At 39.9% G+C, this 21637-nt stretch overlaps 1 protein-coding gene across 4 annotated transcripts in view; it reads left to right on the forward strand.

Moving 5' to 3' along the window:
* Window positions 1-21637, forward strand: part of GRK3 (G protein-coupled receptor kinase 3) — a 136131-nt gene that overhangs the window by 104841 nt on the left and 9653 nt on the right. For all 4 annotated transcript variants that reach the window (XM_065568879.1, XM_065568880.1, XM_008163667.4 and 1 more), the window contains 9 exons: window positions 3761-3855; window positions 5957-6064; window positions 10002-10068; window positions 10300-10400; window positions 11702-11768; window positions 12274-12369; window positions 19431-19593; window positions 20116-20252; window positions 21443-21556. In XM_065568879.1, coding sequence (XP_065424951.1) covers window positions 3761-3855; window positions 5957-6064; window positions 10002-10068; window positions 10300-10400; window positions 11702-11768; window positions 12274-12369; window positions 19431-19593; window positions 20116-20252; window positions 21443-21556 — 948 coding nt within the window. The remainder of the gene's footprint in view (window positions 1-3760; window positions 3856-5956; window positions 6065-10001; window positions 10069-10299; window positions 10401-11701; window positions 11769-12273; window positions 12370-19430; window positions 19594-20115; window positions 20253-21442; window positions 21557-21637) is intronic.

Here is a 21637-nt window from a genome sequence, read left to right on the forward strand (position 1 = left end):
TGTTGGGGCTGGGATGACCAGCTCTGGGGCAGGACCGGGGCCCGAAGCAACTTCCTGTCCCCCCGGCTCTGGCTGCTGCTGTGCAGGGGAAGCTCCTAGCCGGGGGTGCACGGGCTGGAGAGCGGCGAGAGCCAGGAAAGTTGGAGCCTGGGGAGGAGGCGGCTGTTTCGGGTGGCTGGGAGGGAGGGGGAATGTGGCGTGCTCAGGGGAGGAGGCGGGGCTGGGGCAGGGATTTGGGGAAGGGGTTGGAATGGGGGCGGGGAAGGGGCAGAGTTGGGGCGGGGACTTTGGGGAAGGGGTTGGAATGCGGGCGGGAAGGGGTGGAGTTGGGGTGGGGCCGGGGGCTCGTGGAGTGTCCTCTTTTATCAATGTTCAAATGTGGTAACCCTAAACCTAGGGAATATAAGAAACTTAATGAAAACCCTTTTTGTATCCAGAATCATTTCTGTCACCAAATGTTGGGAGAATGCTGATTACTTCTTTCAAAGTTTGTTTTGAATTTTCTAAAAACTGTTTCACATAAATGATTATAATGCATTACAATGAAGAGTAAGTTTCTGTTAGGTATCAACCATATAAGAACTTCTGATAGAAAGGAAAAGAAGGGAAATCGCAAGAAGAAAGGCACATGGACAGTAGAGCCCTGCACGGATACAAAATTTGTATCTGCATCCAATCAGCGATCTGCTAACATGATATAAAGCGGATATCCACAGATTTGCAGGGCTCTAATGGTCAGCCTTGAGGGAATATGTTTGTGTCTTGGGGGAGGGGAGGTGGGGAATTGCCTGAATACCAGTTCATAGTATAAACACGTCTTAAGGGGATACAGTGAGATCTAAAATAGCCTATTTACAGTTTGAGAAGGCAGAGGATCAGCAGAATGCCCTATGCATTACTTAAGACTTTAGGCCCTTGTCTTTGCACCCTGGAGTGAATTTCACCTTAAAGTTATAACCTGGGATTTAATTAATAGTTAAGAAAAGAGAGTAATAGGTTAGTTCTTTCTGGTGTCTTTTTCACCCAGAGGTTTATTAATATGTAGTATAGGGGATCCAGTGATCTTGTGGGAGCTGATAATGTAAGGGAGTTAAAGCTCAATATGAGGTGTATTTAAGGAATAATTTCATGAGAGAATACATGCAGAAAAGAAGAGGTTCCTGCTGCATTAGCATTTCATGGATCAGGTGACCTATTGTCCTTCCCATTTGAAGACTTGTATATTTTAATTCTAATTCTGAATCTTACTGTTTTCAAAACGTTTTGCTGGAAAATGAGTAGCTGGCTATATAGAAGAGAAATAGCCTTTTAAGGGTAAACCCTTCTGACAGGCACAACTCCTCATTGTCTTTCAAAGTATTAGACAAAGAAAGAGGTTAACATCCTTGTGTTTTGTATTTTACTCTTTCTGTAACATGTACATACATTCTTTTTGGACCATAGAGATCCCAGGTTCCACAAGTTTCTGAGGCCCACAGGAATTCTCATAAAAAGGAAACAAAATTACCAAGTTTCCATCTGGGTTCCTGCAAAACAGAATGTTACCAGTGTTGGCAAACCCTAGGTAGCAACATAGATAATACTTATTATCAAATTGGAATAGTAGAAGGCTCCCCTTGAATTCAGCCAGTTCTGGTCTGTGAGGTCTTCACTCATAAAACCCTAGCAGTTTTTGGAGACCCTGTACTAAGAGTTTTCTAAAACTTCCTCACCACCCCTAAAAACAAGTTGAAAAATTATTTCTTCTACTTCCTGCTGCTAACTGGTTTCTATCTAATCTATTTAGGTACTCTGATGGCCTCCATCACTGTTGTATCTGGAACTTGCTAGTACTACATGTTCTAAAGACTGTATTTAAAATTGCCAATTGGGATGTTCTCCTGGACAAAAGAAACCCTAGAGAGACAAGGTGGGTGAGGTAATATCTTTTTTATTGGACCAACTGAAGAATAGCTCTGTGTAAGCTTGAAAGCTTTTTGAGCTCGCCAACAGAAGTTGATCCAATAAAAGATATTACCTCACCCACCTTGTCTCTCTAATATCCTGGGACCAACACAGTTACAACAACACTGCATAAAAGAAATCCTTTCAGATGGAAAAGCTTTGTAGATGACTCAATATCCACTGCAGTACCCACTGTTTAGCAGTGCTTTGCAGATAACTTCGCAATCAAATGCTGTTTACTGCTTCAGAAGAAAACAGCTATGGAAATGATGTAGTTTCATACCAATATTAATACTGTTAACCAAATAAAGTGAAAGTTAATATAGATGAATTAAGACTCAGTACAATTTAGTTTGGTTTAAATGTTGGCTGTAAATTTTATTAATCAGATTAAATAACTCAGGAAAATCTTTCCCTGGTTACTTGGCAATAAATCCTGTCCATCATGTTCACCTTTCAACCTATATTAATGATTATGTTCACGTAGTGAATGTATTAGTTTGTGGGAACAACAAGAGGGGGAGGTAAGCAATGGAAGGCTGATGGGGAGGAGTGGGTCTTGAGGGCGTGTCTCATTAACAACCACAAGGCTGAAGGAAGTGAGACAAAGAGACCAAAAGGAGTGACAAGATGTACTGTATAGAGACTGAAAAATGTAGAGTGCAGGTATGGAAGTAGGGGGACCCAAGATGTAGGCATGGGCACGTCTGTGCAGGGCCCAAATGGAATGCGAAATCCACATCTTCAAGTCAAGTTAGTTTTAATTCTGTCATGTACCTCTCTAATGGGTCTCACTCACCACTGGGGGGTCGCCTCATGGCTGAGAGTGGGGATCAGCACTCACCTGGTCTGGTGCCCCCTCCTTCGATTGCTTGCCCCATGGTATCTCTTTCTCTGGATTTAGGATGCTTCCTTTTCGTGACTCAGCCCTATGGCCAGGTCACTCTAGTACACCCCTTCCAGGGAATCAAAGTCCGATTGGACATACTGTCTACCTGCAGTCTCAGACAGTCTTCCAAGTCTGTGCCTCTTTCCCTGTGGCCGATAGGGGAACCTGGGCCCGTCTACTACTCCAGGTTCCAGTCTAGGGACTCTGTGCTCAGTCTGTTCAAATTCTGACCTTGTTGCTGTTTCCTTGTGCTCTTTCCTGTCTCTCTTCTCTGTCTTCTGGCTTACCTCTTGGTTTCCACTGGAGCTTCCTCCAGTCCCCATGGCTTTCACCCCTCTCGGCTTCTTGCCACAGTCTGTTGTCCAACTTAGGATCCCAGGACTTACTTTCCCCCCTATAACGCCTCCTTGTACCTAGTCAAATCACCTCCACTCTAGGTGGGAACTTCAGAGCTCCTCCCTGCAGCCTTTCTCTTACCACCAACTACCTCTCTATAATCCCAGATCCTCCCCTGGCTGGGCTTCATTAGCCATTAGGCCGTGTCAGTCCCTGGCTCTCCCTCAGATGCAGCCTGTAAGGTTAATTGGCCTATTTTACCTCATCAGGCTATGGGGAGGGGGAGTAGACACCCCATAACAGCCTCATGTTTCAAACCTGGTTTGTTTTCTTGCCTTGTGTAACCTTTGAGGTTTTCCTTATTCGTAGAATGTTGGTACAGTATAAAGGCCAACCCAAACTCATGTATAATCGTGCCTTGATTGTACAAAACTGCTTGGTACTTATTTTGTATAGCGTTAGTAACAACAGAAATTTTCATAGACTAGAGGTGCATAGACGTCAGGTTTGTTGCTTTGTGAAATTGTCCTAGTGATCAAAGGCTTGTATTTTTCAGTTGCCAGTAACACTTCTCTCTTTGTGTGCTTCTAGCCTGCAAACATCCTGTTGGATGAGCACGGACACGTAAGGATATCAGACCTTGGTCTTGCTTGTGATTTTTCCAAAAAGAAACCACATGCTAGTGTGTAAGTATTGCATGAACGCTGATATATTTAGTTATACGAACTACAAATCTTTTGCCCTGTTTTAAGTTTGATTTCACGTTGCTAAACCTCTATTCTTAATCTTACATATTTTTGTCTTTTAAACTGCTCATTTTCTCTCCCAGAGAACTTTGCTATTGAAAGGAAATCACAAGAGTGCTTAGGAACACTGGTTTCTGCTAGCGTGCAGGTCACCATCTTGAAATAGATCATGTACTTGAGTGTACCTTTTTAAAGCAGCTGTGTACATGCCCATGTATCCTTATTGATTTCAATGGGTAACCTTTTAAACTTATTTTTCATATTAATTTTGTATTTAGTGCCATGGGTGTGATGGCACTTCATGCATCTATAAGAAAACACTCTGAGGGTTATAGTAATTACAATATAAAGGTATTTCTTTGGTCAGAATTTGGACAGATGAGAGTGACAGGTTATCAAAATTAAGGTATTTCATGTATTGACATTTGGGCTCTGGGACAGTTATTAAGTTTACAGGATTTTGAGCAGTGGAACACACATTTTGAATCTTTGATTTATCTTGGACTATCAGAGGACAGTTGCTTTTCTGCTCTGTTACTTGATGTATCTGTGTATGAAGCCAAAAACTGCATTTATGTTCTTTGAAGGTATTGCAAGAGAAGGTTCATATAGAATGCTAGAGAGATATTGACAAAATGGATGGAATTCAGAGGCAAGCAATAGACTTGATCTGAGGCAGGAGAGACTGATTTAGGTAGAAAGATTAAAAGAGCTAAATTTGTACAGCTTGGCAAAGTGGTAGAAAAGAGGAACATAATAGTTTTACAAATAACACAATAAATGAGGGTTTCATAGCCTACATATATTTTGAAAGGCTTAAGAAAGAAGGGTGGAAAAGAATTATTTGGGTGGTACAAACTAGGCGTAATGGGTTAAAACGAGGAAAAAATATGACTGAATATAGAGATCAACTTTCTCCTAGTAAGCTCTATTAGACTGAACAGTAGTCTTCCCGGGGAAGAGGTGGAAGCCCTGTTGCTTTGGACACTGAAAGCTCTAGAAAATGTTCTGTAGGGAGCAATCCTGCTTTGGCTGGGAGAGAGACTAGATGACCTATTAATTCTCTTCCATCTCTAATTTCTAACATCCTGTGCAGTTGTAACAGCTGATGTGTAGGCATAGACTGGAAGATGACCCATGATTTCGTGATGATTCAATGTTCAGAGTAAATAAGAACTCTGCTTGATTTGAAGCACCAGATTGTTTTAATTATCCAAAGTGGTGTCCTTTCGGAAATGAACTAAAATTCAGGGTTTATTGTGCTGTTATATATGTGTGTCCATATTTTTGCTAGTGTTGTTTGGGCCAAATTGTGATCCCATTTGCACTCACTGGCTTCAGTGGAATTACAGAGGCGTAATTGAACTCTGATTTTTGTGTGTGTGTGGGGGGGCAGTTATCATATTTTTGGTGGCACTCTGTACTCTTAGGGCCAGATTCATCCCTGGTATGACTACAGTGGATTTGCACAAAGGATGAATTTGGTCCCTCATGTTTAAAATGATTGGCCATTCACTAAAGTCCAGGAAAAAGTTGCAATTGGAATCATGTATAGGACATAGGCAGCACACTGGGGCCAAATTCTGGCTGTGAGTGACAAGGAGGGAGTTCCCCTGAAGTAGGTGAATTTTCTGCTGGTCTAAAGCTGGTGGGTAGAGCTTCCGTGCCAGCTGCCCTCGTCCGTTATCCTAGTATCGGGGAGGTATGTGAGAGAACTGGAGTGTGGAGGGGGTATGGTGGGGCAGAGCTCAGTTTCACCAGTCATAGACCTGCATCCTGAGTTACAGCAGCCTCCACCTGTCCTAACTCTCATCAGGGCCAGAGCTTGTGCCTCCATGGCTTAACAGAAAATGGAAATCCAAATGGGTGTAAGTGTGGCCAAAGTGACTTCAATTTAAAATGACTGTGAGAAGTCACCCTGTTCTAGGTAGACTTTCTTGTTGGGATAGTGCATGATTTCTTAAGAGGTTAATTTTGTTTTGTACTCAAGATTCTGTTGACCTCCCTCCCCTATCTCTCCCTCCTCCCCCGTTTCCGCCAGTGGTACCCACGGATACATGGCTCCTGAGGTGCTCCAGAAAGGAACAGCATACGATAGCAGCGCAGACTGGTTCTCTTTAGGCTGTATGCTTTTCAAACTTCTGAGAGGGTGAGTGAAATCTCTTGTCTTTTTAATATGGGTGCGTTTATGTTCTGTCTATAAACTAGTAATATGCATTCTGTTAGTTATTTCATACTGTGTATCCTGCAGTCCCTCCTACTCACCCCAGCTCTGCACAAAGAAATCACATTCTGGCATTTCCAGGTTCCTTCTGCCTCACAGTATTTCTGCTTTTCGTAGTGGCTACAAATATTGCACTGTGGGAGAACAGGTCAGGTTCTTATTGGCTCCTCAGACATAATCACTTCAAAAGACTGACTTTTACCGCTAGACCTACAGGCACTAGCTTCCCTCAGTAAAATATTTTCTCCATCATTTTTTTAAGGGGGGACTGAAATTAAAAAATATAATAAGCTTTACAATTTAGAATGTTTTAACTCCTCCTTTTGGGTGTCTGGAGCATCCTGTCTTATGTGTGTCTACTTATTTGTTGAAGAAGTGGGTCTTCAGGAGGGATTGTAGTGTAGTTTGTCCCCCACTGCACTAAAGGGTATTACTGGCATAAAAGTCCCACGTAGTGGAAGAGAATAGGTATCGATAAGCCATATTCAGTGCTTGATCCATATGTGAAACTCTCATTGACATCAGTGTGACTTCGACATGTGGAACAAAGCTGGAGTTATCTACCTGAGCTCTCGCTAGTCATGGCTCCTTGAAGCCATTTGAAGCTTATGCATTTGCTTGAAAATACCTAGTCTCAGCTGGGTCTAAAATTGCAGATTAACCAAAAAAAAAATGCTTGATGCTGAAAAACTGAAAGCTACAGTAAACCAAAACAAATAAAAGGTAGAGAGACAAATGCTAGAATCATACATCGTGGTAGGCCTAAAATTATAATAATATAATACAATCGTCCACATAACATGAGCACATTTGTGCCTGGGTATAAATATAAACAATTTCAAAACTATTCTTTGCAAATATGATGTTATATTGGTGCTCTTCAAATGTTTCTCTTTAGAGCTGTTTCACTGGATGAAAAACAATCTAAATTTATGATGTGAAATTATGTCTATTCTTTTAAACAAGTGATGGATTTTTTTACAGGTAGCGCATCTTGATAACTGTTTGTTTGTTTTCTAAAATGTTTTTATCAGAGTAATTTCTGCTGTTCTTTTATGTATTATATTTTCACTAGCATCTCTACAGCTCTTATTAGTTATTTGAGATTTAATGTAATAATTTGTATAAGTGAAATTATACCATGTTTTTATATTAGTCTTAAATGCCAGATGGAAATGATCTAATAAACAAAAGGGTTATAATATAAAAGTAAGTTTATTAGGAAAAGAAGTAAATTGATTTGGTACAGCGTTGAAAAAGCATGGGTCCTTCAGCACATCAGAAATAGAGAAAGAAAAAGAACTGGGTTGATGTAGAACAAATTATAGGTCAGTCCTTAACTTTAAAGTAGCATAAGTAATAAGTATTGTTAGCTATTGAGAGCCTATTGTGTGCTCTCCCTTGTAAGTAGTTACAGATTTTTAGTAATGGTGGGGTAATGATTTGGTCAGTAGCGAAGGGTCAAAATGTTTAGGAAAGATTGGCTGTTTCTGAACAGCTTGGTGCTCATCCATTCCTGGCTAGAAATGGATATTTTACTACTTGTGCACCACTTTACTGACAATTGTTGCGTATTTTAAATGACATAATGTTGCTGTACTTTAGAAAGACTACTAAGGCATTAGTGGACTTCAGGTAGTGCTTTAGACTTTTACTTGTGGGTGAGAGTACCTCGCTGTGCTTTTTTCTGTAGCATCACATTAATTTTTCACATCTGTAGATTTTAGATAAATGCATCCTTCGCTTGGGTGCATTTGAAGGCAGAATTTGTCCTTGAATCATATCTGAGGGCAAAAACATCTTCCTCTCTCCTTTGTGAAATGTTCCTTTATCAATAAACATCTGTGTCTACTTAGGTTTTATAAACACATCAGTGTTCATCTCAGACATTAATAAACTGTAATTAGATGAAATAATCCATTTTTGAGGCTGTCAGGGTCCACTGGTATTTGTTCAAGAATATTTATCATATGTTAGATTTTCCATTGGCCTTGTCAAATTGGTTGGATGTGCTAGCAGTAATAATTAGTAATGAGCTCTTACATAGCACTTTTGCCCATGGAGCACAGAGCACTTTACAAGCAAGGTAAGTGCATTGTTCTGAATATCAGACATAAGGCCCACATTAGTAGTTCATTGCTGACCCAATTTATGTAGGTAAATAGACAGAATTAAAAAGTTGTATAGATATAACCATATAGGAGACCTTCTATATCCAACCACATTCATTTATTGGCAAAGCCTTCTTGTTGCTTCATCTAAGGCCACATTTAATCCTTCAAACTCCAGTCATCATCCCTGACACAGCAGAGCATCATGGAAGCATAACACAGTCTTCCCTCCATCAAATCCATGCTGAAGAAATCTCTCCAGGATAACGGGAGAAACAAACACCTAAACAAGCCAATAGGGGCTATGTAACAGTGTGATGGACTCCTAGTGGTAGCACTAAACACAAAGGACATTACCATTTTTAATCATAGAACCATAGAACTGTAAGGGACCTCGAGAGGTCATCTAGTCCAGTCCCCTGCACTCATGGCAGGACTAATTATCTAGACCATCCCTGACAGGTGTTTGTCTTGCTCTTAAAAATCCCCAATGATGGAGATTCCACAACCTCCCTAGGCAATTTATTCCAGTGCTTAACCACTCTGACAGTTAGGAAGTTTTTCCTAATGTCCAACCTAAACTGCCCTTGCTGCAATTTTTCTCCCTCTTCCTCCTTGTAACAGCCTTTTATGTACTTGAAAACTGTTAATGAATAGGTTAATGTGAAAACAGGTATTTTGTTTTTGAAAAATAACTTTCTCCCTGGATTTGGAGACAGGAGACAGTGAATAAATGTCAACCTTAGTAACTAACCTGCCCCGCTCCCCTTGATTAAATACCCCTTCAGGTTGCTACTGAAAATGTGTAATATACCAAGGACTGCTACAGAATATCAAATACTTTGAAAGTTCATACAACATCTAAAATATATTAGTATAAAACAGTGCGTTGGATATTCAGACAAACCAGCTTTGTTCCCAAGCAGCCTCATTTACTAGAAATATTCTTATACCAACCCCAAATCATGCATTTCCTGTAGCGGCTCCACAGACTCTCAAACTGCCAGTCAGCCACTGTAGACTGTCCACAGACTGTCCTTCATTTCAACCATAACCTCTTGCTACATACTTTCCATATATAATGGAGTCAACAGCTCTGTAGAATATGTTCGGTTTCCATTTGTAGATAGTTATTTTACAAATGTCAAAGTTTTGGTAGCTTCTGAGAATTTCCCCGTTAGATGAGGTCATTTATTTCATTGGAGATTTACTCAGTGAGGACTTGAGTACTTGATCCGTAAGTGCTGGAATGATTGATTACTCAAACTACATTCATTTATAAACTAGCCCACTGCATATATACTTATGAAATAACAGCATTAGCCTTTCCTAAATGTAGTAACCTTGGTGATATTAGTGTGGAGTCAGTAAAAGAGTTAAAAGATCTGTTTTCTCTAAAGTTGATTGTAAAGACTATTATAGAAGTTCAAGTAATACCAAAGTGACAGGAAGTATTTACTTTTGCAAAGTACTGCAGGTTTTTACAGAAAATGTAATGTCATAAAAACAAACTCATACTTCCAGGGGATTCCCACCGGTAGTATTGAATTCTATGTCAGTATTTGACCAGTCTAGTTTCACTGGAAATGCTAAAAGTTTCACTGCTTGTTTTATTGTTCTGTAGGATAGGACTGATGAGTTTGAAGAATGTGACTAACAGGATGCTACACTCTTTTCTGGGGTTGCCACAGCTGAAATAAGCAGATATGTTATGGCTTTACATTTATTAGTGCATTTTCTTATTTCTACAGTCACAGTCCTTTCAGACAGCACAAAACCAAAGATAAGCATGAGATCGACCGGATGACGCTCACCGTGGTAAGGATTCTAATGATCTTTTGATTTAAGCTTTTCATGCTTAGCTAATTACATGTCCTTTAAGAAGTTCTGTACATCACTTCTTTCTGAGAAACAACTTTATTCTGAATGTGTCCGTGCAGGAACTGTGCTGCTAAACTCTTCAAGGATAAGTTACCTTTCAAATGTGGTGGTGTCTCAGATTGAACTAGTTCCAAGAATTCATGCCATAATTCTTTTTTTATTTCTCAGAATGTGGAGTTACCAGATGCATTTTCCCCTGAACTAAAGTCCCTTTTGGAAGGGCTTCTGCAACGTGATGTTAGCAAGAGGCTTGGCTGTCAGGGTAGCAGGTAGGATTTAGCTTCTCCATTAAGCAAAGCCTGTATATATCTCCTTTCCTTTAAATGAGGGATCTATTTTATTTTAGGTCAGAATTTGCTTCCTATCGCTGTAACATGTTAATGTTGGAAAGAAAGCATTAAAGTTCAATGCAGTGTCTGTTCAACTTGCTTTTGATTTTTGGTAGGTTGAGAAATCTCTCTTTTATGAGGGACACTTAGCCAGGAATTATTTCGAAGTTGGTTCTAAGCATTTTTAGGTTTTGTTGTTGGCATTTTAACAATTTTATTTTATTATCTATGTTACATATTTTTGGTTACTCTGTAGTTTTCCTGATCTGTGCTTTTTGATACAGACATTTTGATTACCATGATTATAGTGCATATTTTAAATTGTGTGTTGTTCTTATTAAAAAGTCAGTAGTTGCGACTGTTCCCATATGGTGGCATTTGAGATTTTCATAGCTTTCCAATCTTCTGAAAATAGGACGTTTGATAACTGTTGACAAATACTGATTTATTTTAAATTACTTTTACCTTATTCCAAGCAGTCCTGTAGCCCCTGATTTTAAATGAGTTAATTGTAGGTACAGTCATATCACTTAGATGTCCAACTGCCTGATTTGCAGATATTACAGTAGAACCTCAGAGTTGCAAACACTTCGGGAATGGAGGCTGTTTGTAACTCTGGAATGTTCATAACTCTGAACAAAACATTATGGTGGTTCTTTCAAAAGTTTACAACTGAACATGGACTTAATACAGCTTTGAAACTTTACTATGCAGAAGAAAAATGCTGCTTTTTAACAAGTACAGAAACAGTTTCCTTACTTTGTCAAATCTGTTTTTAAACTTCCCTTTATTTTTTAGTATTTTACGCTTAACACAGTACTGTACGGTATTTGCTTTTTCTTTTCTTTCTTTTTTTTTGTCTCTGCTGCTGCCTGATTGCGTACTTCATAACTCAGGCGTTTGTAGCTCTGAGGTTCTACTGTACCATGAAAGTTGACATCAAAGGGCTCTGAACAGCATTCACAAAATTCATGCTCCCAATATGTTGGTAATTGTTGTCTTAAAGTAGAAACAACATACATTGAGTAGTGTAGGACATAGTATTTGGGGATCAGTTTCCAGGTACTGTTAACAGAATGGTATTGTGTGCTATTTAAGATAGTAATATGCAGTAGAAAGTGAGTGTGGGTGCTTGTCTGAAAGTATTGGTTTAGGTAGAAGAATTTTTCCACAGTGGGGTTCTTAAACATAACTTGAAAAGCCTCTACATTTTGTTGTTATGTTAAATTTTTTTTTTGCAGCGCGCAAGAAATAAAAGAGCATCATTTTTTCAAAGGGATTGACTGGCAGCAAGTCTACTTACAAAAGGTATACATAAAAATGTAACCTTACCTCTTGCTATAAAGCAGTAAAACTTAAGCAGGGTGGGGTAACAGCAAATTTAGGTCCTTATTCTCCCTTCCTTGCCAAGTATATATGCGCCTAGTAAGCACAAAGTAGATGTAAAATGCTATCACCAATGTGAGTGAGTGAAAAATTCTCATCTGTAACATTGTACAGATGTGTAAGTTCAAATGATTGCACAACGTGCCAGGCAGGGGAGAATCTAGGCCTTCAATCTTTTATATGGTTCTTCTGTCTGACTGTATATAAATAACAAAAATAAATCTCTTTCAAGTGCCTTGGGAAGACCTTTCAGTAAAGGAATGCATACTTAAGCCTAGTTTCATTGCAATACATTGTTTATTCTGTAGGAATACCTTGCATTTTGTTTGGCAGCAAGATAAAGGGCATGTATAAATGCAGAATGGATTGAAATAATGACACTAATTGTTCGGCTATGTAACTAGACTGCCCTGCCTTTGATTTCCAGTATCCTCCTCCACTAATTCCTCCCCGGGGAGAAGTAAATGCAGCAGATGCTTTTGATATTGGCTCCTTCGATGAAGAGGACACTAAAGGCATTAAGGTACATGTGCAAGATTTTTCCTTCAGCCGTTGTTTCCTTTACACTTTTAGATGAAAGATTCTGAATGGCACTTTCAGGTCCCAGTTATGTGCATGCTTAACTTTAAGTGTGCAGATAGTGTCATTTACTTCAGATGGATTATTCACCGCTTAAATTTATGCACGTATGGAGGTGTTTGCAGGTTTGGGATCATAACAAGTAGAACAAGGTATAGCGAATGTCAAGTGTTTATATCTTGTGTGTGTTTAAAATGATAGTTTGACTGAAATTTGGCATACATACTGTCACAGAGCCCCAGGATCTAGGCTATACCCCAGCTTTTAAACAACTCCTTGGAGGTAGCCCTTAGCATGCCAGTCCCCAAGGGGGGCCCACTCTTCCTTAAGGATAGGCCATTTGCTTCAATACCTTTGAGCCTGAGCCTGTGGGCTCCAGCACTCCTGTTTCATACCGTGAGCTCTGCCCAGCAAATCCAACTGAGGCTAAGTCTACAGGTCAAAATTAAGTCAACCTAAGTTACATTGCAGTACAGCCACTGCAGTAATAAAATTGCTTTTGCATGTCCCTACTACGCTCCTTGTGTCGGCGGTGCATAGCCTCACCAGGAGCGCTTGCACCTGTTTTAGTGTAGATACTTACAGAGTTAGGTCAGCATAAGCTGCATGATGTCGACCTAATTCTGTAAGGTAGACCTGGCCTTGAGAGACTCCTGTTCAAAGATTTTTTTTGCCCTCTTCAGAGATCAGTGCCCTTCAGCAAGTATTTGCAGTGTCACCAGGCAGCTTTTATCAAACGGAGTAGGGTTCATTAGTCAACTGGAACACAGCATTGCGAAGTCCTTAAGTTGGCATAGAGAATCAAAGGTTAAGACATAGGCCTGGTTTACACTACAGAGTTAGGTCGACGTAAAGCAGCTTACATCAATCTGATTTGGTAAGCGTCTACACTAAAATGTTGTTCCCACCGATGTACCTCGTCCACCACACCGACTTAATAACTCCACCTCTGCGAGAGGCGTAGTGCTTAGGTCGATGTAGTTAGGGCGAAACAGTGTCAGTGTAGACACTGCATTGCTTACACTGACTTGCTGCCTTTCAGAAGCTGTCCCACAATGCCCCACACTGGCATTAGATTGGTGAAGCGCTCCTGGTGAGGACATGCACTGCCGACACAAAGAGCATACTGTGGACATGCAAAAGCGCTTTAATTACTGCAGTGGCTGTACGTCGACGTAACTTAGGACAACTTAATTTTGTAGTGTAGACTTGTCCATCGTCTGTACTGGCCAACTCCAGGGCTCCACCCAGCCAAGCTGCTGTGGAAATCCATCTTGGCTCTCTGTCCTTTTATCTGTCAGTCCCAGAGGCCAGCTCTTGACACAGCTATTTGACACCTTCCCCCTTTGTTCTCCAGCTCGGGGCCTTCTTGCAGAGAAGTGGGGGGAATCTCCTTTCTCTTAGCTGTTGGTTGCTAGTTGTGAATGTTCTGGCTGTTGGGGTTGCCATTATCTTTCGGGATCCTCCATTGGTATGGGTTGGTTTCAGCCAGTAACAACCATTCATGCCACCCAGACAGTTACATGACACACACAGCTCAGGTCTCCTGCTGTACCCAAGGAGCGTTTTAACCCTTCTGCACCTACTGGGTAGCAGTCCATAGTCAAGTAAGTTACTGCCGTTTATACCATTCCTAAAAATATTACAGAAAAATCCTACTTTCGTCACAGATATTATCAGGTGTAGGCAGTTTATTTTTACGAAGCAAGTGTTTGAGGTGGTTAGATTACTTTTGATTTAGAAATCATTCAGACAAAACCCTCCGTTTTACCATGATATTTTAGTCGTGCTACTGCCAAAACAACTTAAGTGAAAAGAAGTTTGCACACACTCAGTCGTCAGGGTGGATAAAACCAACATTTTGCAATGGGTAAAATATTTGTTTGACTTGTAGTGACTGAGTATGTACACTACTTTTTAATAAATATTGCCACCTGTTATATACTTAGGATGAAATTCTTCTCTCTGATAATCACTGTGGCAGTTCTTCAGTGGGTTATTCACATATAGATCTACCAGCAATATCAGTGTGAAATCAGTGCATCAAATGGGGGTAGACTATACAATAGAGGCCCCACAGGACAGATTAGAGGGAAAAGTTATTTTTGTAAGTACTACTACTTAGCATTTATATTCCACATTACAACTTCACAGCATGTTGTGAACATTAATTAATCCTTTTGACACTCCTGTGAGGTAAGTAATTGTCATCCTTTTTTCTGCATGGGAAAATAAGGTAGATCGGATACGTGACTTGTCCAGGAACTAAGGGTATGTCTACACTGGCAAGTTTCTGCGCAACAAGTTATACCACTTCTGTTAAAGCTCTGGAATTAAGCCTCTGTTGCGTGTCCACACTGTGTTCCTTGTGACAGTGGAGCGCAGCCACATTAGCGGCTCTTGCAATGCCAACGAGAGCAGTGCATTGTGGTAGCTGTCCCACTGTGCAACTGGCCACAGGATGCTTTGGGAAGGGTTTGCAATGCCTCATGGGGCAGGCACAGCGTCACATGATGCAGGTTTCCCAAACTCATTGCTCCATGGGCATCCAACTACATTGCCAGCTGGTTTTCAACTGAAGTGGGGGGGGTGCAGATGTGTGTGTGTGTGTGTATGTGTGTGTGTGTGTATGGGGGGCGGAGGAGAAACAGTGTGTTTGGGGGACAGAGAGTGTGTCAGCATGCTGTCTTGTAAGTTCAGACAGCAGCAGGAAGCAACCAGTCCTGAGCCGGGGGAAGGGGAAACCCCGACATCAGCCCCCGTCTCCCTCCCCAGCTCTCTGCATAGCAATCTGTCTCTCGCACGCACACACACACATACACCTCTGCCTCTGTGTTCAGCAGCACAAGCTTTCACGTTAATGGTTTGCTTTGTCCCCCGGAGCAGATCAGCACAGCACACAACAGCTGTCAGAAGCGGAGCTTTGAAAGGGGAGGGGCGCATGTCTCTAGGGCAGCCAAGTTCAAAACAATGAGCAGGGCGGCCACTTAAGGGATTATGGGACACTTCTGGAGGCCAGTTGCTTGCTTTCTGTGCTGTAATGTGTTTACACTGTCAATACAGCTGGTTTTTTGCAAAGCTGCAACTGAGGAGTTTCTGCGCATTAAGTGGCTTGGCCGTGTGTACACCTTGGGAGTTACACCACAGAAAGCTGCTTTACTGCGCATAAACTTGCCTTAGAAGAATTTATTTTCAGAGCAGGGCTTTGAACACAGGAGTTTCTGGCTCTGAATGTTAAGACTTCTAGTCCATTCTCACTCTATAAATAACAAATCTATGAATACATTTCTCACTACCTATAGATTTATAATGAAAGTTTGTGCATTAATATCTATGATAGCATAAATATAGGGGAAATATTCCTTGGACAGAGACCTCATATGTAAGAATAAAATAATGATTAATGAGAGTTCGAATAAGGTAACTTTGTTTCAACAATAGTGTCTTATGTTCAAACTACTCCTGTACCCACTTGAACGCTGATAGCAGGGTCATACCATATGTGAAGGGTTCGGTACCATTGGATTGGATCTAAAGCAGCCACAAAACTGAAGTCTATTAATTTTCATGTTAACATTATTATTATTACACAAAACTATTGAAAAACAACATTAAAGGAAAGAAATCTAGAGCAATAGTTGCTACTCCATCCTTATCTTAGTTTCTTGTGCCCAGCTAACGTGGCATACAATATGCTATTTCATCCTCTGTTCTGAAACCTGCTTAATACCTAGACAAAATGATTAACTTAGATTCTAAGGTATATCCCCATTATTATTTCAACATACTTTCTTTTATAGGTGAAACTTTATTTTTGTTATTATTGCAGGTATAACCAAGATATAATTACAGGTAGTGAGTCAGGAGAGAAAGAAATTACTCCAAACTCCCTAAACAGAAATATATTAACTACCCACAGTGACTAAAAAGGGGAACTTATCTGTCAATGTCACCCACTGCAATTACTAGCAGCTGGCATAAGACAGTTTTTAAATGTTGAGAAAGAAATACAAAGAACAGAAAATGTTCTTTTCACTAGTAAACACCACAGTGCCAGCTAGCAGTAGGGTAATAAGTCTCTGATTTCTTGAAGCACAGGAATGCCTGACTGATAATCCCAAGCACCATTTTCTGGGGAGAAACTAGATTAAACTGCCTTCTTTAGCTATATTATGGAACTTAAATTCTCAGCAAGGTGTATACTTGTAATGCATGTTGTTGACTCATGACTTATTCTTTGTACAGGTTGCCCTTAAGGTACATTTATTTCCTCACTCATGAGTCTATGAGAGTTGCAGTGCACTGTGCAGTTTATGCTCAGGTTAAGATTTTATAATCCCTTTTGAGAGGATTGACTAATCCCCTACATCTGAGTCGAATACAGAGGAAATTAGGGTTTTCATAAAACAGCACCAGCTTTCTCAGTTTGCTGGCAAGAAGGTGACAGTTTTGGAGACTGAACTGCTCTACTTTCTTCTCCATTACCTATTTATCTTGGGGAAGATCCCAAAGGCCTCAATCAGAATCAGGGTCGCTTTGTGCTTCTTGCAAGAAGACATCTTCCCTGACCCAGAGATTACAAACCAAAGAGACACAGGCTGAGGGAAAGGGATGCAGTTTAACAGCAAAGTGTTCAGGGAGGTGATAGGCAGGTGTCAGGTTAGAGTTTCTTTCCGCTTTAAATAAGTATCCGCAGTAACCCGTTTACTAAGCTATTGCTAGTTCCTTCTTTCATATCAGTTGTTATCCAGAGCCTGTTTTCTAAATTTGCTCAGTCTTCTCGATGGCTTTTGTTTCATTCTTTCACACAGAATAATTGCACCTCTGGCCACCAGACTGGAAATAAGGCATACGTTTTTGACAGTGAGGGTGATTTAACCATTGGAACTAATTCATGCATTCCAAGGCCAGAAGGGATCATTGTGCTCTGACCTCCTGTATAAGAGAGGCCATAGAATTTCCCCAAAATAATTCCTGGAAACGTATCTTTTAATTCCTAGAGCATATCTTTTACCAAGGAGCATGGTGGATTGTCCATCACTGACCATTGTAAATCAAGATTGGGTGTTATTCTAAAAGATCGACCCTAGGAACTATTGTGGGGCAGGTCTTTGGCCTGTGCTATACAGGAGGTCAGACTAGATGATCACCGTCGTCCCTTCTGGCCTCGGAATCGATGAATCTATGGCCAACCTGCCACACTACAGTACTTCAACTAAATCGTACTGCATGTGACTGAAATGATTTGGTTTTTCCTTTGTTTCATGGACAGATAGTTTGTACATGACTAATAATGGTCCAGCTGTTCTGTAGGAATTGTGTGTTTGGTTTCAGGGTGGTTGTGTTTTGGGGTTTGTTTGTTTGTGTTTTTTAAAGTAAAGCGAACAATAGTGTATCCTCCTCCTATGCCCAAGTTTCCTCTCACCCAAACTTCATCCAATTTTTGATTCTGGGGCTTTCAGTCTCACTCCTTAAGGCTTCTTTATAAGCCCCACTGTCTGCAGTCACCTCATTCAGCCTAAAATTCAGATTGGCACACGAGACATAACAGGGAAGGACCCCTAGGTCTGAGAAGCTCTGACCCTAGAGTTTCTGGCCTCTATAGGGTCTGATCCCATCCCATTGAAAATGGTGGGAGGATGAATTAGGCCACTGGGGCCTAAACTGGGGAGTGGGGGCATAAAAAGGGAATTGGTTTACTTTCCCGTTAGGAAGGCAAAGCTTGCATTTTATCTTGTTTCTCTGAAAGAAAGTCCAATTGTTCTGCAGGGTTAGAAAGCAATAGAGGAAAGAGAAAAGTATAAGAGTTTAGATATTGCGAGAAAAGGTATCACCAGAGACTAACCCTGAAACCCAAAATATAAATAACTTTATAGAGAAAAATGTGATCATTCTTAGCATTGTACCAAAAACTCTATGCCCAGTGATGTCAGTCCTAAAGGTTGCTATACCAACCCACAGATGATCTTTTTTTCCAGAATCAAATAATTTCAGTTATGTTCAGTACAGTTCAGTTTAAGTACTGTAGTTAATGTGGGAAGAAAAAAGGGCAGTATGACATGAAGGCAGTCTGAAATCAGTAGCATACACGACTATTTTAAAGGTGTATTTGTAAAGTTACCGTGGAAGCATGGAAAAGTATCTGTGTGAAAAATGCCTTTTCATATCAGCACAGTGACTCAAGGATCTGAAACTTGCTGCTTTTGGCAAACTGCAAGGATCTGGTTTTGCTGAGCTTCAGGAAGTAAGGCAAATGTGTCTGTTTGGCCAACCTTTTACTTAGTGGGCTTGCCAGTGCAGCAAGGGGTGAGGATGAAATAATATTGATCATTTTTGTTTGATTTATTGTAAGGCTCCCAGGTAATGCGCTACATTTACAACTATTTACATAATACACTACACATTTTTCATCTTTGCCTTATGATATGTGGATTGAAATACATTGAAAAGTTAGTTAGTTCCCAAAAGAATGCTGTTTCTGAGAGCTGAAGCAGATTTAGTGGAGTCAGTTGTTGCTAGAGAAGTAGGCAGAGGAACGTATTATATAGTTAGAGATTTTTTGAACAGGGCAGCTAAGAAAAGTAAGAATTTCAGAAGTCCATCTTAAGGTGGCAATCAAAATTTTTATATCCTTTTTCAGGCAATGTACCACTTGTATAACTTACATCGTATTGCGGGTATAAGAGTTTTTGAGCAATGTTTAAAGAATAGCAAAAAATCCGGTGTGTCTATATTTATGATCGGAGATAAATGTCCATACTATAAAATAAGATGCTATCGCTTTAAATACACCAGAACTAGAAAACTGTACAGTGCACTGTATAACTTTGCTTTCTCGAGTTTGTACTACATGCAAAATTGGGAATCTTAGTCTACTTCACAGTGTCAATTTCATTCTCTTCTTTTTTTAAACTATAATTATTATTGCACTGAAATCATTGAATATGTTGGTAATGGTAATAGAATTATTAAAATCCTTTGTTTTATGATATTTTTCCCTCCTAGTTGGTTGATAGTGACCAAGAATTGTATAAGAACTTCCCCCTGGTAATATCAGAGCGTTGGCAGCAAGAAGTAGCAGAAACTGTTTATGATGCAGTAAATGCAGACACGGATAAAATTGAGGCCAGGAAGAGGGCTAAAAATAAACAACTTGGCCATGAGGAAGGTAATGTGTCCAGTGCACATCTTTTCACTCTTTAATGCTAGATAAGGTTATTAAATATGTTCCAACAGGTAATCTTTTATTTTATGTTGTTAATTACCTGTAATTTACCGGCGGAAAAATAAAATTGAACTGATGGGGATCTTTCTGGACATTTGAGCAGTTGAACAGAACATTCCTCTTGTAAAGGCAGATATGCTGTTACGCAAGATATTCAGTGTTAATACTTTCAACAGTAAATCAGGTGTCTTCTTTAATAGGGTCAAATTCTATTTTTGGTTACTTCAGTGCAATTTCATTGCCCTCGGCTGTAATGGGGTGCAGAATCTGGCTCAGTGTGTACGTGTGTGTATATAATAATTAGAAGGCAAAAGGTAACACACTGTAGAGAATATTATGTGTACTGAATCTTCTGCTGAAATTTAATAGGCTGTGAAAACTCTAGTAAACCTTTTCTGAACAGAGCACATTTCCTGACCACTGGATTGTAGCGGATTGTGTATAATGTAGTTGTTCTATTCACAGATTATGCACTAGGGAAGGACTGCATTATGCATGGGTACATGTTGAAATTGGGGAACCCATTCTTGACTCAGTGGCAACGTCGTTACTTTTACCTCTTTCCAAACCGACTTGAATGGCGAGGAGAAGGAGAATCACGGGTGAGTGTGAAATTAGTATAACAAGCACAGTTATTGTAAAGGTACCAAATGTAGATAGGCATTTTTACCAAATCTTGAAGTCCATACTCAGGAAAACTCTCATTGAAGTCTGAGTTTTTCAGGAGTCACTATGGCAGGTCAGATTCTTATACCTCTTCTCACATGGAGTAGTACTTTACTTTGTGAGTAGGCACATTGATGTCAAGCAACCTAAAATAGATTTTACAGACTTGTGGTTTTTTTTAAGAATTGGGAGTTTATCAATGTATTGTTTTTTCATTTAGGACCTCTGGAGTATTTATACAAAAAAACATAAAATGGTAAGGCAATAGAAACACTATAGCATTGACGTCAAAGATAGTGCTATAGTATCTATAGTTCAGTCCAACTGTGATCGTGTTTTAGGGATGTCATCTGTGTATTTACAAAAACAACAAGGAGTCTGGTGGCACCTTAAAGACTAACAGATTTATTTGGGCATAAGCTTTCGTGAGTAAAAACCTCACTATGCATCTGAAGAAGTGAGGTTTTTACTCACGAAAGCTTATGCCCAAATAAATCTGTTAGTCTTTAAGGTGCCACCAGACTCCTTGTTGTTTTTGTAGATACAGACTAGCATGGCTACCCCCTGATACTTGACATCTGTGTATTTAGCTACACCACTGTAAGAGATTTTGAAAATATTGTTCTTCCATTGCAGTATTTACTGAAAACTTTTATACAAAACTGCTTGTATGTTTTTCCATCTGTACCTTTGTAGTGCTTCAATAATCCTTCTCAGCTCTTTGACATAGACAGTAAGATTGTCTAACAATTGATTAAAGTGTTTCACAGCAATACTGTTTGAAAGAAAATAAAGTAAAATGCAGCTCTGATTGGGGAAAACGCTCATTTAGTTCATAATGACATCCCTTTTTTGCAGTGTCTTGTTTTGTGCTGTTCTGAGTTGATCTTTTAATAATTTTTTGCGACTAAATCCTTTGGTAAATGTCTTTGAATATTTTCTCTTACTTTATGAACTATTTTTAGTTCGTGTATTACTAGAAGCTAAGGGTCAGATCATGCGAACATTTGCTCCTGTAAGTAGCTTTATTCACGGGTATATTCCCAATTAATTAGGAGTCAGCTTTAGGTCTGTTGGGTAACAGCTTCAAATTGTAATTCATCTTTCTTTTTGCAATGTGTGGTAGCAAAATCTACTGACAATGGAACAGATAGTCTCAGTGGAAGAAACTCAGATTAAAGATAAGAAATGCATCTTGCTGAGAATTAAAGGAGGAAAACAATTTGTCCTGCAGTGTGAGGTGAGCAACTGTAATTTTTCAGTGATGACTAAAGCAGATGTTTTGTATGCAATGATAAAACCCAATGGTAAAATTAAATAT

Source organism: Chrysemys picta, chromosome 15, assembly GCF_011386835.1.
Source record: "Chrysemys picta bellii isolate R12L10 chromosome 15, ASM1138683v2, whole genome shotgun sequence".
NCBI classification, from domain to species: Eukaryota; Metazoa; Chordata; order Testudines; family Emydidae; genus Chrysemys; species Chrysemys picta.